This window comes from Castanea sativa, chromosome 8 (assembly GCF_040712315.1).
Source record: "Castanea sativa cultivar Marrone di Chiusa Pesio chromosome 8, ASM4071231v1".
Lineage (NCBI taxonomy): Eukaryota > Viridiplantae > Streptophyta > Magnoliopsida > Fagales > Fagaceae > Castanea > Castanea sativa.
In genome coordinates, this window is record NC_134020.1 from 22,344,309 (window position 1) to 22,360,664 (window position 16,356).

Genomic DNA, 16,356 nt, shown 5'->3' on the forward strand with positions numbered 1-16,356 from the left:
TCCCTCCTAAGTCCTAACACACTTGTCAATATAAAAAAACTTAGCTCCAATTAGGCAATTACAATTAGCCCAAAATGAACATTTAAATAATTATGTATTTACCCATTTTGACTTTTCAAAAAAAAAAAAAAAAACCCATTTTGACTTCAGATTTATTTTTGGTTGCATTTGAAGCAAGCAAAATCATTGTTTATTGCTTGCAATGATTCTTGAGCTATGTATTTGAAGGCTTCAACTTTCTTCCGTGATCTTCAGATCTGCATATTAGAAAATACTAGTACTCTGAAGTGAGATCTGGTGGTTTGTATTTTATAGCTGTTTTTCCTGGTAAACGGTGTAAATTTCAAGTTGGGCTCACTGGGCCCACCCACTAAAATTTCAAGTTCGGTACATCTTAAAAAAAAAAGAAAAAAGAGAAGAAAAAGAGTTCCGTCCACGAACAAGTGCGTATATTTTTCTTTTTTCAACTTCCATCCAATAAGCTTTAAAAGAAATGCGAATTTTCCGATTCTAATGGCAGATGCATGTTTTAGCATTGCCTAGAAAAAACTGAAACCAAAATGCACACACTCTCACACACACACAGAGTTAGTTACGCAAGCATATAAATTTGAAAGAGTCTGTTTTCAGATCTGAGAGGAAATTCCGATCCCCGATCAAAGCACAAAAAAGAAAAAATATCAATTTCTGTTTGTTTCCCGGGAAAATTTAGAACCATGGAGAAGTTTATAGAGAACTTGCCCCCCATGGATCTGATGCGCTCCGAGAAGATGACCCTTGTCCAGCTCATCATCCCCGCCGAGTCCTCTCACCGAGCCGTCTCTTACCTCGGCGAACTCGGCCTCCTCCAATTCCGTGATGTAAGTTTTTTTTCTTTTTGACTCAGATCCGACTCGGTCTCTTTCCGAATTTGTGTTTTTGCATTGGCATTTTTTCGTTTTGGTTGCCGAGGGAATGAGAAATGGCTATGAAAGTTTAATTTTTTGAGGATTTAGGTTTGGTAGAATTAGCAGAATCGGAACTTTCAATTGCTTTGCTTCGCTTCGTTTTCTTAGTAATCGAACAGAGGATTTTTGAATTTGGAGTTGAATTGTGTATTTGTTTAGGCATATGTAGTGATTGAACTTGGATTTGTTGTCAAGAAGTGGATGTCAGTAACATTGATTGTATTGGTTGGCAATTTTTGAAGGTAAAGTTAATTCCCTAGGAATTTCATAATATGTTGGATCTAGTTCTGGTATCAGAGGCATGAATTCTCAGTATTAATTTCGAATTGCATGGAATGGAATTGTCCATGATTGAGTGAATTCAAGCTCAATCTTCGTGAAAGTACCTTTTGATTGGAATAAATGCTCCATCAGATATTCAGGTATGGAAGTTGAGAAGTTCTGTCCTTCATCATGGGAACATTGGTACAGAAGAGCAGATTCTAGAAAGGATAGAGAGAAACGTGAGGATTAGAATTGAGCATAATGGAAAATTTTTGGATTCTGACATCTCTGCAACAATTGGAGAATTGCCTCCTCTGTTTTGCAGTAGCAGTAGTTGTTAGATCTGAGGTTCTTGGTTGTTATGATTAGCTACTGATCTGCATGTACAGTTGGCTTTGTATTTGTGTATGGTTGGGATACTAGCTTTCCTTGATCCTGATGTGTCTATAGGAGTTGTGTAGTGCTGGTTTACTGCCCATGGATACGTTCTTGTAGTTTGCTTGCTGTTGAGTCTCCCAGCTTGTTTTAAACTTTTAATAAAAATTTCTTACTTAACCCCCCCCCCCTCCCCCCCAAAAAAAAGGCTCTATGAGATATTAGAAAACAAAATGTTACAAGCAATTGGTTTTCTTCTTGTAACTTTTTGTTTCCTGCTGTATTTAGTTTTGCAGAATCAGTTTTGGGCCTTTTGAAGATCATTTGTGGTTGTATTGAATGGATTTTATGCTCTATTCATGTAATTGTTAATCACATGCACTAATGCTCGTATTACTTTTTTTGGCAGTTAAATGCTGATAAAAGCCCTTTCCAACGAACATTTGCTAATCAGGTACCTACTTACCACTTGTTAAAGTTACTATTGCAATTTGCATGTTTTAGACTGCAAAGTGTTTCTTATGGTTAATCTTGGTAACTCAAATGTGCGAAACATTAGTTGTCACATTAGTAGGTCTTCTAGAGATGTTTGCTGCAGGAGGTGGTATTATGTGTAACTGATGCATGAAACATCCCTGCTGCAGCCAGTTCTTATTGTAAGTGTGTTGTATGTACAGGTTGGTAGTTTTAGTAAATAGGTTAAGAAACATGTGCTAGTTTTTACATGCTTGTTGTGTTATAGTAGTGAATTGGTAAGCATAAACATTTTAACGTTAAGCTTTGATTTTATGTCTTTTAGTAACAGTTTCCATAAGATAAAATCCTTAAAATTTGTATTTGAAAAGAAATTTTATTAGTATTCTTTTTTCTCTGGAATCTATACCTCCTAAACTTATGTCTTACAACTGAATGGTGATTTGTTGAAATCATTGATCATCTAGGTATTATTTCTAGTTCTATTTTTTTATAGTTTAGAATGGTCCTAACTTCAATTGAGAGCTTTTCACAGGTGAAGAGATGTGCAGAGATGTCAAGAAAGCTACGGTTCATTAAAGATCAAATTAGTAAAGCCAATCTACTATCTTCTGTGCGTCCTGTTATGCAACCCGATATTGAGCTGGAAGAATTAGAGGTTATTTTCACTAAAAACTGGTCTTATTAAACTGGGAGGGAGATTATTTATTTATTTTAATTTATTTATAAAAGGCTTTGCCTTCAATTTTTTGTGGTGTCAGTCAAAGCATGAAGCTTTTAACTTATTGTAGGGAACACACTTTGTTGGAATCTAATAATGTGTATTATATGCGCGTTTTCATAATTCCAGATACAGCTTGCTGAGCACGAGCATGAGCTAATTGAAATGAACTCTAATAGTGAGAAACTTCGACAATCATATAATGAGCTCCTGGAGTTCAAGATAGTTTTGCAAAAGGTGATTTCTTGGCATATGCATATACAAGTGCATGCACACAATCACATGTAGACACATGTAAATACTTGGTAATAGTTTCGTGCTAGGAGCATCTTATCCACTATGTTTCTTGCCTTTTTTATTTTATTTTTTTAATTTTTAGTTTCTTTTAATTTTATTTTTAATTTGGGGGTGGGGTGGGGTTATGTTAGCTATAATGTGTCTATGACATTCTATCTCCAACCCCCATTTTTCTTACTTAGACTGATGAAATTGAAAACCCAATCCTTTTACATCATCTGTTGGGTGCAAAAATATTACTAGGCTACACGGCTGGTGGCTTATCCTGTTGCTATAATCTTAAAAAAAATATTTTCCTTTCACAAAGGATATTTATAGTTCAGAGAAATACTGCCATTATATATTGTCTTTTTTTGGTGCAATGGCTAATGTTTGGATTAGATCTTCACATGATGCACTAGTGCTAAGCATTTTTCTTAAGACGGGATTAGCTTTGCATTCAATTTTTTTTTTTCTATTGATTGTACTAGTGCCTATAATTTAGCATCTGCACTTTCTATATTCTGTCCAGTATTCTATATTGTTTACTGGTTTATGTAACTTTTCCCTTCAAGACTTCTATTTTTTTTTTTTGGGGGGGGGGGGGGGGGGGGGGTGGGTATAATTTATAACTTTTGCATTTTTGAATTCTAATGTTGAATGCTTTTTTTTCCACCCCTTTTCAAAAATGGATTTTTGGGGGCAATTTTAGGCAGGAGAATTTCTTGTATCAAGTGGTAGTCATGCAGTTTCAGAACGAGAATTAGATGAGAATGTATACTCAAACAATGACTATGTTGAGGCATCATCATTAATTGAGCAGGTACTTATTCATTACACCTTATAATGCTTGCTCTGTTGTTTGGTGTACTTCTTTGTTTTTGTTTTTGTTTTTGTTTTTTTTTGTTTTGGGGGGGGGGGGGGGGGGGGGGGTAGAAGCTATTACCATGTTTGCGTATATCATAAATTCTACATTTTACAGGAGATGAGACCTGGAAGATCAGACCAATCCGGTTTGAGATTTATTAGTGGGATTATATGTAAATCCAAAGCTCTTAGATTTGAAAGGATGTTGTTTCGTGCGACGAGGGGCAATATGCTTTTTAATCATGCACCAGCAGATGAAGATATTGTGGATCCTGTATCACGTGAAATGGTTTTCTTCCTTCTCATTACCATTGAGTTTTCTGATAATTTTTTTTGTCCTGTTTTGAACTTTATATCTTCTTAGTACTTGGCTTTCTCCATCCGTGTTCCTTCTTGTACTGAACTTGTTGTTCTTGTTTCTTTAAAGAAACAAGTAATTGAATTATCTTGTTCAGTCTTACTGATTCCAGTGAGTTGGACCTTTGCAGGTTGAGAAAACAGTATTTGTAGTCTTTTTTTCAGGGGAGCAGGCAAGAACAAAGATTCTTAAAATTTGTGAAGCATTTGGGGCAAACTGTTATCCTGTTCCTGAAGATATTACTAAGCAGAGGCAAATAACTAGAGAAGTAAGTACTCAGATGTGGACTCTTTATCTTTCCATATATTGGAATAAAGTTAAAGCTCACAGTGACATTATGGTTTCTTCACTAGTGGTGACTTATCATTCTGCTGCAGTTTCGTTTTGGTATACACTAGCATTGTAAATGATTTGGTTTTTATACTTTCAGGATATCCAGAGTCATGAGTCTTTATTCAATAATAATAGTAATAATATGCTGGAGTGTTTAGAAGTTAATAACTTGAATTAATTTCAAGTTTGCCTTTCCCCAACTATCACCTAATTTTGCCTTTCCCCAACTATCACCTAATTTTGCTTAATTGGTAGTTATTGAATATAATAATAATGACCACTCTATTGTTTTGGATATAAGTTTGGGTTTTTGGTTGCAGGTTTCATTACGTCTTGCTGATTTGGAGACCACTTTGGATGCTGGGATCCGTCATCGAAATAAGGCCCTTACTTCCATAGGCATGCACCTGGTGAAATGGATGAACATGGTAAGATTCAGGTGTTTAGCAATTGTTTTTCTTCTTTACTGTCATTGGTGATTCTATGGAATTTCTGAACTTCATTGCAATGGTTGCTTGAGAGTAATTTAGCATTATCTTGATATTGATAACTACTTCATGCTTCCCATCCTTTCCCAGGTAAGAAGGGAGAAAGCTGTATATGATACGTTGAATATGCTAAATTTTGATGTGACAAAAAAATGTCTTGTTGGAGAGGGCTGGTGTCCTATATTTGCAAAGTCTCAGGTAACTTGTTTTGCTTTCTCGTTAGTATTGATTTTGTTTTGTTTTAAAATATGCTCCACAGTTAAGGCAAGTTTTTACTTGTAGAGGTCCTTTGCAAATTAATAGGTTTACTTTTATTTTTTTAATGACTCAACAGATTCAGGCTGCACTGCAACGTGCGACATTTGATAGCAGTTCACAAGTGGGCATTATATTTCACACAATGGATGCTGTAGAATCACCTCCCACATATTTCAGAACGAACAAATTCACAAATGCATTTCAGGAAATTGTTGATGCATATGGGTGAGTCAAATATGCTGCTCATCATGGGGAAAAAGGGTTGGAATGTGCCTCTATCATTTAATACTGGACAGGCCTTCTCCTTTTTTATCAAAGAACTAATAAAGAAATTTTTTGGCAGTGTTGCAGGATATCAAGAAGCAAATCCTGCAGTTTACACTGTTATTACATTTCCGTTTCTTTTTGCTGTGATGTTTGGGGATTGGGGTCATGGAATATGCTTGTTGCTGGGAGCATTAGTTCTTTTAGCCCGTGAAAGTAAGCTTAGTACACAGGTATGTTTTTTTGGAGTTTAAACAGGTGTTCTTTCAGAAGAAGCTACTGATGTGATTTAGGTTCCTACTTTAGTAAAAAGGAAAGTTAGTCATGATATCTTGTGTGTTATAAACTTATACTTTTTCCTTATCACAAATAATTGATTACTAGAGGCTGGTACAAATATAATACGTATTCTTTTTATAGGTAATAATTTTATTGAGTATATATGTCATTATTTGATTCAGAAGCATCATTAATAATGATCAAAGAGTGCTAGAACCCCAACTATGACAGTCATAGCAACCACTAAACTATCATTATGACCGTTCTCCACATTTTTGATGGCAGTCAATAGTATTGTTTCTACTTCAATTAGTAGGAGGTTACGTAATAATAGCAACAACATGCATATGGGTATTAATAAGCAGCACAGAGATGATGGCTTTGACGTCTTTTTTTTGAGAGGAACACCAGAAAAAGAATATGCTGCTGAACCATTTTTTAAACAGATAAGGAGACAAGGCTTTGGAGAAGGGTTGTAGCTCTAAAGTTTGTGGTAGAATGGGGGGGGGGGGGGATGGACCTCCAAGCTAGATAGAGGGGTTCATGGGTGCGGTTTGTGGAGAAGTATACGTATGGATTGGGAGGAATTTAGCAAAAATATTCGGTTTGAGGCAGGGGCGGGAGATAGAGTTAAGTTTTGGACAGATTAATGCTGTGGGGATTCTCCACTTCATTTGATTTTTCTGAGTGTGTATGGGATTGCCTCCAATAAAGAGGCATCGGTGGCCTCTTCTCTTGATCGATTGGGGATAGAGGAATGGAGAAACTGGGGTGTTCAGTTTATTCGGAGACCAAATGATTGGGAAATGGGTGGAGTGGAGGAATTTCTCCGTACATTGGCTTCATATTTACCTCCCAATGAGAATGGTGATCATTTGCGATGGAAGCTGACAAAGAATGAGGATTTTGATGTCCGATCGTTTTATAATAAATTACGAAGTCCCTTACCCGTAATTTTTCCTTGGAAAGGAGTCTGGAAGGTTAAGGCTCCTCGGCGTGTCTCCTTCTTTGTGTGGACTGCTGTATGGGATAAGATCCTTACAAGTGACAATTTGAGGGGTAGAGGGATAAATTTTGTTGACTAGTGCATTATGTGCCGTTGTAATAGGGAGACGGTGGATCATTTGCTACTTCATTGTGGTAAGGCTTATCGGTTGTGGAGTTTGGTCTTTAGATTGTTTGGGATTTCTTGGGTCTTGCCAAGATTGGTTGCGGATACGCTCTTTGGCTGGCGGAATTGGCTTGGAAAGCATTTGTCTAGCATTTGGAATTTATCTCCGTTGTGTTTAATGTGGTGTCTTTGGAGGAAGCGAAATAGGAGGACGTTTGAGAACATGGAAAGTTCGGATGACCAGTTATTGACTTCTTTTAGTGGCTCTTTGTTTGATTGGTCTAGGGCTTGGGGACTCACCTCTAGTGATTCTCTCCCCATGTTCCTTAGCTCTCTCCTTTGTAATTAGTTTCTTCTCCTTCTCTTTTCCTCTATTGTGTTTCTTATCTTTATGTAATTTTCTCTCTGCCTTATGTTTTTCTGCATAAGGTAGTGTTTTTGAATATACTTTTTTATTACTTATCAAAAAAAAAAAAAAAAAAAAGGATGACATTGATGATCACTACTTATGTGGTGATTTTTCTTACTTAAATACCTGAAGTAAATATGTTATCTAAAAGTATAGTCATTAATGTTTTATGCTCTGGAATTGCATTTGAAAAAGGGGATAATGTGTTAACCATGTGAATCTTATTACCTTTTTGATATATGCTTCCTGCAGAAACTTGGAAGCTTTATGGAGATGCTATTTGGTGGGCGTTATGTACTTCTTTTGATGTCACTATTTTCAATTTACTGTGGGTTGATATACAATGAATTCTTCTCGGTTCCTTATCACATATTTGGTGGGTCTGCTTACAAATGCCGGGATACTACATGCAAGTATGTTTTATCTATTCCTTTCTCAAATTTTTGCATAAACTAAAACTAATGGTTTTAGTTGCAAACATTCTTGTTCAACATATATTATTTGAAGAAAATTTTTTATATTCGCATCTTGTCTATGCCTTTGGATCATTTTAGTGGAGATATATGTTGAATCACTCATATATTGTAGCAATTCTCAGGCAGAAATCTTTAGTTTTTTTTTTTAAAATAATTTTTTTTAATTATAATGTTGTTGCTATGCGTCTCAATTTTGAAATAAACATGTGCCTATAGGAATTTTTTTTTCTTTGTTGATGTGCTTGTAGGTGTTAGTATTTACAATTCTAATCATTTATGGATAAAGTCAAATCAGTGATTTGGGACTTGGGATGCTGTTGTCATAAATCCCATCCCAATAAAAGTGAATATAGGCATATTTAAAGCAGTGGAGAACTTTCTAAGTCGCACATATATGCTTGATGAGTGGTTGTGATTAAATCATTGTAAGTTTGAGCTTTCATTAGATAGCATGTTGGTTCTTTCCATGGTGAATTAGGGGTTTTGCTATTGCTGCAATACTAGGAATCTTAAACTGCACTGCTATTTAACCCTCAACAAGGCTCTTTTAAATATCATTAAGTTTGGCATTAAGTTATAACTTCTTTTGAGTTTGATAGTTTTTCAGAATGATTTTTTATTTATTTGTCATCCAATTTTTTTCATATTCTTTATCTGTTCTGAAACTTTCTTATCAGTTTTTAGGCATATCCTGACGCAGGACAACCAGAACAAAAATTGAAACAACAAAAAAATAAATGGATATGACCTAAGAGTCAGCACTTAGGCCTTGCTTGGAGTCAGCACCAAACATGGAAACCACTAGGAGTCAGCACCTAGGGTAGACCTGAGTCACACTGACCGATCAAAGAAAGACTAAACGACCATTGTTTTTATTTATCAAAATATCAACTAGCTCCTCAAGGAGTACAATAAGTTGCTTATAAAGGATTGCTAAACCCTAGTTCTAATTGGCTAGGAAACCCTAATTGCCTTATTACAGAAATAACCCTGCTTCCAAATTAAAATACTAATAGCCCAATAAACTAATAGAACCTAAAACATAAAAATACAAATGACTTGCAAACATAAATAATATTAAATAATAATTTTCTTGCATATCCTGCATCATTCTCCTCTGGTTGGAGAAAACTCGTTCTAAAGCATTGAAGGATTAGGATGCTGACAAGTAACACTTGCTTCCAGTCTGGAATCACTTTAGGTAGCATAGAGAAAAGAAAAACCTTGAATTCCATCATGTCAAACTCTTCTGGAATAACAAAATCAATGTGTGGAATCAACATAATCTTATCTTGAACCCGTGGAAGCACTATGTTATCCACTTTCTCCACTTTGGCAAACTGTTTTTCTTCATGCACCATGGAAGGCTGATCAAAAGCAGATTCATTAGCTTCCAATATCACATCATGGGCACCCTCTAACATAATACTCTCTTTAGAAACCATATCTTTACCTTGCTGCACTTCAATAGATTCATTTCCTTGCACACATGTGAGAGCAATACTTGTCGAGGCATGAATGTTTGTGTCAACATTAGGCTTTGGTGTTGCTTGAGGATCTTCCACAACCAAGATATCATCATCAATGTTGTCTTTTATGGGGGCAGCAATAAGTTCATTATGATGAATTATTATTGGTTTCCCAAATGAATTGGTTTGAGTCTTCATTTGCTTCATTTGAGCAATTATGTCTTGAACATTTTTCTTGATCTTTTCAGATAACTCCTTTAATTCCTTGGTAGATTGTTCAAAAGTGCATTGAGGACATGAAATGGAATGAAAATTCATCGTATTTGCTTCAACTTGAAAAGTACCACATTGAGATTGGGGTAGATATTTAGCTCGATAGTATGGTGACAAATACTCATCACAAAGCTTTTCCTTCATATCTTCCCACACACTAATGGCAGGTTCATTGTTTAGATAGCGGAAATATTCAAGCTTTTCCCAAAATTTTTGTGCTTTACCTCTTAATTTCAACTTGGCATACCTAACCTTTTTGTTGTTTGCAAAATTTGCTTGCTCAAAGAATTGCTCCATCCCATTCGTCCAGTTGACAAAATCTCGTGGATAAGTTTCATAACCATCAAAATAGGGTGCTTCTGATATTATCATAATTCTCTAAAATAGTGCTTCAATAAATAGTTGGAAGTTGGAACAAAAACCTGGATTGTTGTGATGTTCTCTGGACAGGTCTTTGGAATAGGCTCCGAAGACTATTCTCTCAAATAGTTGCTGGACTAGGCTGGTTGACAAGTTTGGATTTTGTGGGCTGGGCCTTTCTTCTTCTTCTTCTTCTTTTTTTATTTTTTATTTTTTTTTTAATAATAAAATACACTGTTGGACCTTTTTTTTTATTTTTTATGTGACATTGTTGGACTTAAGAAACTACAAACAAAAGAAGTGCAAACTACAGACTAAAAAGAAAGACCACGAAACTAGAAGAGAAAAGGGGCGGCAGAGCAAGCACGAGGTGGCGCTGGAGTTAACGGCGGCGGGGGCTCACCGGCATCACGGTCAGCGGTGGCCGATGGTGCAGATCGGAGCTCGCTCGTCGGACCACGGTGATAAAACCGGCGAAGCATGAGGCGGCACGGTTGAGCGGTGTGGACGGCGAGTTGGCGTAGGTGGTTCTCGGCGGCACGAGCCCGGTATTTACGTCGGCGGCTCTCGTTGGTTTTCAACTCCTCTGTCTTGGATCTGGTGGCTGGCGGCTGTGGTAGCTGTTGGGCTTCGCGGCGGCTGGTGGTTGTTGGGCTTCGCGGTAGTGGGTGTTGGCGGCTGGGTTCGTGGGTCTCTGCTTCTTCTTTTTTTGGGTCAAAGGGCTTTGGTTGTCTTCTGGTGGCTTGGTACGTGTGGGTATTGAGAGATGGTTTTCTGTTGTTGGTTTGGCAGAGATGTTGTGAAGAAATTTTGAAGGTGGTGTGGTGGCTGAATTTTTGGTGGTGGTAGAGCTGTTACTTGCGGTGGTTGTTTATGGTGTGCGGGTTACTGTGGTTTGATGGGATGAGATACACTGTTGGAATTTTTTTTTTTTTTTGGGTGATATTTTCTGGTTCTTTCCTGCGGTGATACTACAACAGATTGAAGTTTGCTCTGATACCAAAATTGACGCAGGACAACCAGAACAAAAATTGAAACAACAAAAAAGTAAATGGATATGACCTAAGAGTCAGCACTTAGGCCTTGCTTGGAGTCAGCACCAAACATGGAAACCACTAGGAGTCAGCACCTAGGGTAGACCTGGAGTCAGCACCAGATCAAAGAAAGACTAAACGACCATTGTTTTTATTTATCAAAATATCAACTAGCTTCTCAAGGAGTACAATAAGTTGTTTATAAAGGATTGCTAAACCCTAGTTCTAATTGGCTAGGAAACCCTAATTGCCTTATTACAGAAATAACCCTGCTTCCAAATTAAAATACTAATAGCCCAATAAACTAATAGAACCTAAAACATAAAAATACAAATGACTTGCAAACATAAATAATATTAAATAATAATTTTCTTGCATCTCCTGCATCATATCCTGCTTTCTTTTGCATTACCTTTTTCTCCAGTATCCACCCTTTGTATTTATATAGGCTCTTAGTTTTTTATGCTATCCATAATCTGTTGGGATATTTTTTTAATTAAGAGGAATTTAGCTGTGCAATTATCTGATTCTATAATCTACTTTTGTTTTTCTGGTCAGGGATGCATACACTGTTGGCTTAGTCAAATACCAAGATGCATACCCATTTGGTGTGGATCCCAGTTGGCGTGGAAGCCGTTCGGAGCTGCCTTTTTTGAATTCTCTGAAAATGAAGATGTCTATATTGTTGGGCGTGGTCCAGATGAACTTAGGAATTATATTAAGTTACTTCAATGCACGTTTTTTTAGCAGCTCACTGGACATAAGGTTTGTCTCCTCCATCTTCCCTCTATTTCTCTCTTTCCTACATCCTTGGAAAGTTGAGTGTCAAACTTATTCTGCATCTTGTTGGTAGGTACCAGTTTGTGCCACAGGTGATCTTTCTTAACAGCCTTTTCGGGTATCTTTCGCTTCTTATCATCATAAAGTGGTGCACCGGTTCTCAGGCAGACCTCTATCATGTAATGATATACATGTTTTTGAGTCCCACTGACAATCTTGGTGAGAATCAGTTATTTTGGGGCCAAAGACCGCTTCAGGTATAATCTGCGCTCTTCTGAGTCTCACTCTGTATACTGAATTATATTTACTAGTCTTCTAGACGATAACTAAAGCTCAACTTTTGCAGATTATTTTGTTGCTTTTAGCTCTTATTGCAGTTCCATGGATGCTTTTTCCAAAACCTTTTATTTTAAAGAGGCTTCACACGGAGGTACTGTCATTTATTTGCTTGCCTTATCTATTTTCCTGTTCAAAATGATAGCCTTATCCACAGGCCCCTTTTTTAAAGTTTTATTTCTTATTTTATTCCTTTGGATATCTTGAACTTTATAATATTGAAAAAAAATTTATATTATGATTATCACAAGCATCTTTCTTCCTCAAAAGTGGACAGTTTTGGCCTGATTTTTTTTGTTGTAATACCAGAACATTCCCACTGCTTAACTGAATACATATCTTTAAAATCTCTATTATCTGCAATTGTTTAGCTCATTTTAAAATTATGCTTATAATTGTTTCTTAACACACTTGTTTAGTACTGGATTTTTTAGTTTACATGCTGGGCCATTAATTGAACATAATAGTAGTTTGTAAATGTGTGTGCCCTTGTATGACTCATTATAAGTTTCCTCCGATGCAAAAGAAAACGTTCTTAATTTCTCAAAGTATTGGACCCACTTTTGGATTAGGTAGCTATGTCATGCTCATCATGTGCACCTACTATTACATGGATGATGGATGGGATATCAATAGTCATTTGTCCATCAACTCATACACTATGAAAATTACAATGGAAATTTGACTTTAGAGCTCATTAATGGATGGGCCAGTGATTCCTGCTTGATGATAATAGTCCACGATGATGATGCCTCTTTTCCTCAGATTATCCATAGTCAAGGTCTTTCCTAACGTCACACACCATGAGAAGAAGACACCAAAGGAATACATATAGGGATTATGAACATGAGCAGGAAAACTTTAGGCTTCACCACCTAGAGTTTACCTGGCATCAACCAAGCTATGGATAATTTCTGAAACATGTCCATTCATCAATATCAACACATCGACAATGTTTCGACAGGGGCTTACATCAAACAAGGACGGAAGATCAAATCATAACTATCTCTTAAACCATCAAAATAAAATAAACTTCAAATCATTTAAATCCCATAATTGGGACCAATGAAATCAGTCTGCTTTAATTTGGTGTCTGCACCATTGTTTAATCATATGATTGATAGAGACTAGTTTTCTCATGTTTTCGGACGCATCTGAAACTTCCTGTGGGAGAGTAAGAAATGTATGAATAAAGATTTGGTTTGAGCTTCTCCTTACATAACTTTAAACCTTTACAAGCTCTTCTTAAGTGTCACTGGTATTTAAAGAATCCTTCATAGTTAGGAAAGAAATGAATTTATTCAGGAAATATGATTTGCTTGTCACTTTTCTTCATGAATTGTTAATTTCAATCCATATGAGCCTCGGTCTGTGGACCTAGAATCTCCACTCATCTAGTATATTACTCATATGAGTCAAGGAGACAAAATTTAGGGGCTTGGGAAGATCTGAGACTGAAGCTGATTTTTTCTTGATGATATTGCCAGAGATTCCAAGGTCGCGCCTACGGCATTCTTGGTACCTCTGAGATGGATCTTGATGTGGAACCTGATTCTGCAAGGCAACATCATGAGGAGTTTAATTTTAGTGAGGTCTTTGTGCACCAAATGATTCACTCCATAGAGTTTGTTCTTGGTGCTGTTTCAAATACGGCATCATATCTTCGACTGTGGGCTTTAAGGTGCAGCCAGGATTTTACTCTCGTCTTCATTAACTTCTTTCTTTGATATTTACTATAATTATCTAATTGGTGTCTGTTACTGCTATTACAGCTTAGCCCACTCAGAATTGTCGACTGTTTTCTATGAGAAAGTCCTCCTCCTTGCCTGGGGGTGAGTTTTTAGTTCTATACTGCTGCATAAGAAACTATCTTTTTTTGCTTCATTCTCCTTTCTCTCTCTTTTTTTTTTTTTTTTTTTGGATAAGTAATAAGTTTTATTGATATAAAAAAAGGAACACCCTAGTACACAGGGAGTGTACAAGGGTCAACAAATCAAGCATAAAAATTACAAGAATAAAGAAAAGAAGAGAATGATTGGTTTCGCAAAGCAGGTAACCAATCCAATAAAGTTCTAAAGAAAAATAACTTGAGGTTTGGTATGGATCTCTCATTATCTTTAAAACACCTACTATTTTCTTTCCCTCCAAAGACACCACATTAAATAATGAGCAACAATTATCCATATATGACCATTTTGATGACAACCAAGCCAGCCTTGCCAGCAAGCTAGGAGACCCACAACTGATTGCGGCATAACTCAATTTACTCCAAACAAACCCAAAATCATAGAGCACAAATCCATAGCAACTGGACAATGAAGGAAGAGATAGTCAATTGATTCACCATTACACTTGCACATATAATACCAATCCAATATCCAAACCTTCCTTTTTTGTAAATTGTCAATTGTTAAGCATTTTCTTAACGTAGTAGTCCAAAAAAAGAGCCACTTGAGAAGGGATCTTCTGCTTCCAAATGCTTTTCCAAGGAATACAATAATCATTAGAGCCCACTAGAAGACTATAATAATCATTAACCATGAACCCCTATCTATATCTGATTTCTAGCTCATTTTATCCTCTAAACTCCCTTACTAAGAGCCATATTTGGTATCCATGAAGCTCGACACAGCCTCTAATTTCTGAACATAAAAACCCCTATAAAGAAACTCACATCCCAAAAAAGGACCCCATTACAGGCAGATTCTTCATTGGACTCATGACATATAAGACTGAAAACCCACCAAAGTTTTGGGGAGAGGAGAGAGAGAAAAGCTTTAGAACCTTCCTCCTCTAAATCCAAAAAAAAAAAAGATGCTCCCCACATTTTGTACGTTGCTCCGCTCCCAATTTCACTCCTGTAGGGATTAACTTTATCCATTCTGCTATTGCATGATTTGGAGCAACTCATCCACACGGTTTGCACAGGCCATACAGGCCATACGTAAAACATTGAAATATGGTTTAGATAAAGAGTGGTAGCCCGAATCCAGGTTTGATTTCCTTGTAGGACTGATTGAATCACTTTGATCAGGATCTTGTTTTGGTCTAAAATTGTTCATGAGATTAATATTGGTTTTGGATTTGATGATTTGTCTGTCTCTTCGTTCAAATTAATACAGTTCCAAAAAACTCTGGTACAACTTACTACTTGGTATAGTTGATTGACAACATTTTCATGTCTATGCTTTTTAAACCATTCTGTGTGTAACTTGTATAGTACTCTATACTACACTCAGCATTTAATGTTGCTTGTTCTTTCCTCAGTATTTGATATTATTAAGGATGGTTATGACAGGTATGACAACATTGTCATCCGGTTAGTGGGGCTAGCTGTTTTTGCCTTTGCGACTGCTTTTATTCTACTCATGATGGAGACTCTTAGTGCTTTTCTTCATGCCCTGCGTCTTCATTGGGTGGAATTTCAAAACAAGTTTTATCATGGTGATGGCTACAAGTTCAGACCTTTCTCTTTTGCCTCGTTAACTGAGGATGAGGATTAATTCACCCATCCATAAATCCTTTTGCTTTTAGTTTCTGGAAAGAAATATAGTATAGAGAGGCGGGAGCATCTACGACAATAGAAGAAGCCTAATTGGACAGTGGTCCTGTTTTGGCTGGCAATGAATTGGCACTGCTTTGCCAACACTGCTTGATTTTGACTAAGTAAAATCGTGGCTCATATTCTTTGGATTTATTGCATAAAAAGGTTCTGCTTAACCTTCCTTTGAGAGATCGTTCTCTTCTCTTTCAGATGAAAAGAAATATTTTTTTGGGGGGTTGAAGGGTTAGATTCGCTTTTTGTAAAGAGGAGTTGGAGAATACATGTAGCATTTCTGGATTTTGGGTCTTTGGGGATATGCAGGTTTACAAAATTTTGTATACACACACAAAAGCTGGATTCTGTTAGGATTCTTTGTAATTTTTCAATGTACTGGTTAATCACACAGTTCTACTAAGCCCCATTTTTGTAAGGATCTATTATTTAGAGAATCCAAGTTAATTCCATCTGCCTACAACCGGCTTGAGATCCATTTATAATGTCATACTCACCATCATTATAAAGGATAAATGATTTTTTTTTTAATGATCCATAAATGATAAATGATGATGTCAAAAAAGAAATGAGATGACGAAAATTTTACAGTTGTCATGACTAGTTGAGTCTTGCTACGATATTGTGAAGCTTTGCAGACTGCCATGT

The 16,356-nt window shown here is 36.5% G+C and overlaps 1 protein-coding gene across 1 annotated transcript; it reads left to right on the forward strand.

Moving 5' to 3' along the window:
* Positions 1–481: 481 nt before the first annotated feature.
* Positions 482–16,168, forward strand: LOC142607433 (V-type proton ATPase subunit a1). The gene is made up of 18 exons (XM_075778926.1): positions 482–860; positions 1,996–2,040; positions 2,596–2,718; positions 2,911–3,018; positions 3,770–3,880; positions 4,040–4,213; positions 4,413–4,550; positions 4,936–5,043; positions 5,194–5,301; positions 5,438–5,586; positions 5,705–5,858; positions 7,677–7,837; positions 11,595–11,801; positions 11,890–12,073; positions 12,163–12,246; positions 13,640–13,833; positions 13,925–13,984; positions 15,451–16,168. Exons 1-18 carry the CDS (start codon positions 717–719, stop codon positions 15,653–15,655), a joined length of 2,457 nt encoding a protein of 818 aa, XP_075635041.1. The 5' UTR covers positions 482–716; the 3' UTR covers positions 15,656–16,168.
* Positions 16,169–16,356: the final 188 nt, after the last annotated feature.

What these genes read in the sequence shown, in the direction of transcription:
- LOC142607433 (XM_075778926.1), top strand. Translation starts at nt 717, where the DNA reads ATGGAGAAGTTTATAGAGAACTTGCCCCCCATGGATCTGATGCGCTCC. An exon ending in TGGTGAAATGGATGAACATG is followed by an intron (nt 5,044 to 5,193) that starts GTAAGATTCAGG and finishes ATCCTTTCCCAG; the next exon opens with GTAAGAAGGGAGAAAGCTGT. An exon ending in GAAATTGTTGATGCATATGG is followed by an intron (nt 5,587 to 5,704) that starts GTGAGTCAAATA and finishes ATTTTTTGGCAG; the next exon opens with TGTTGCAGGATATCAAGAAG.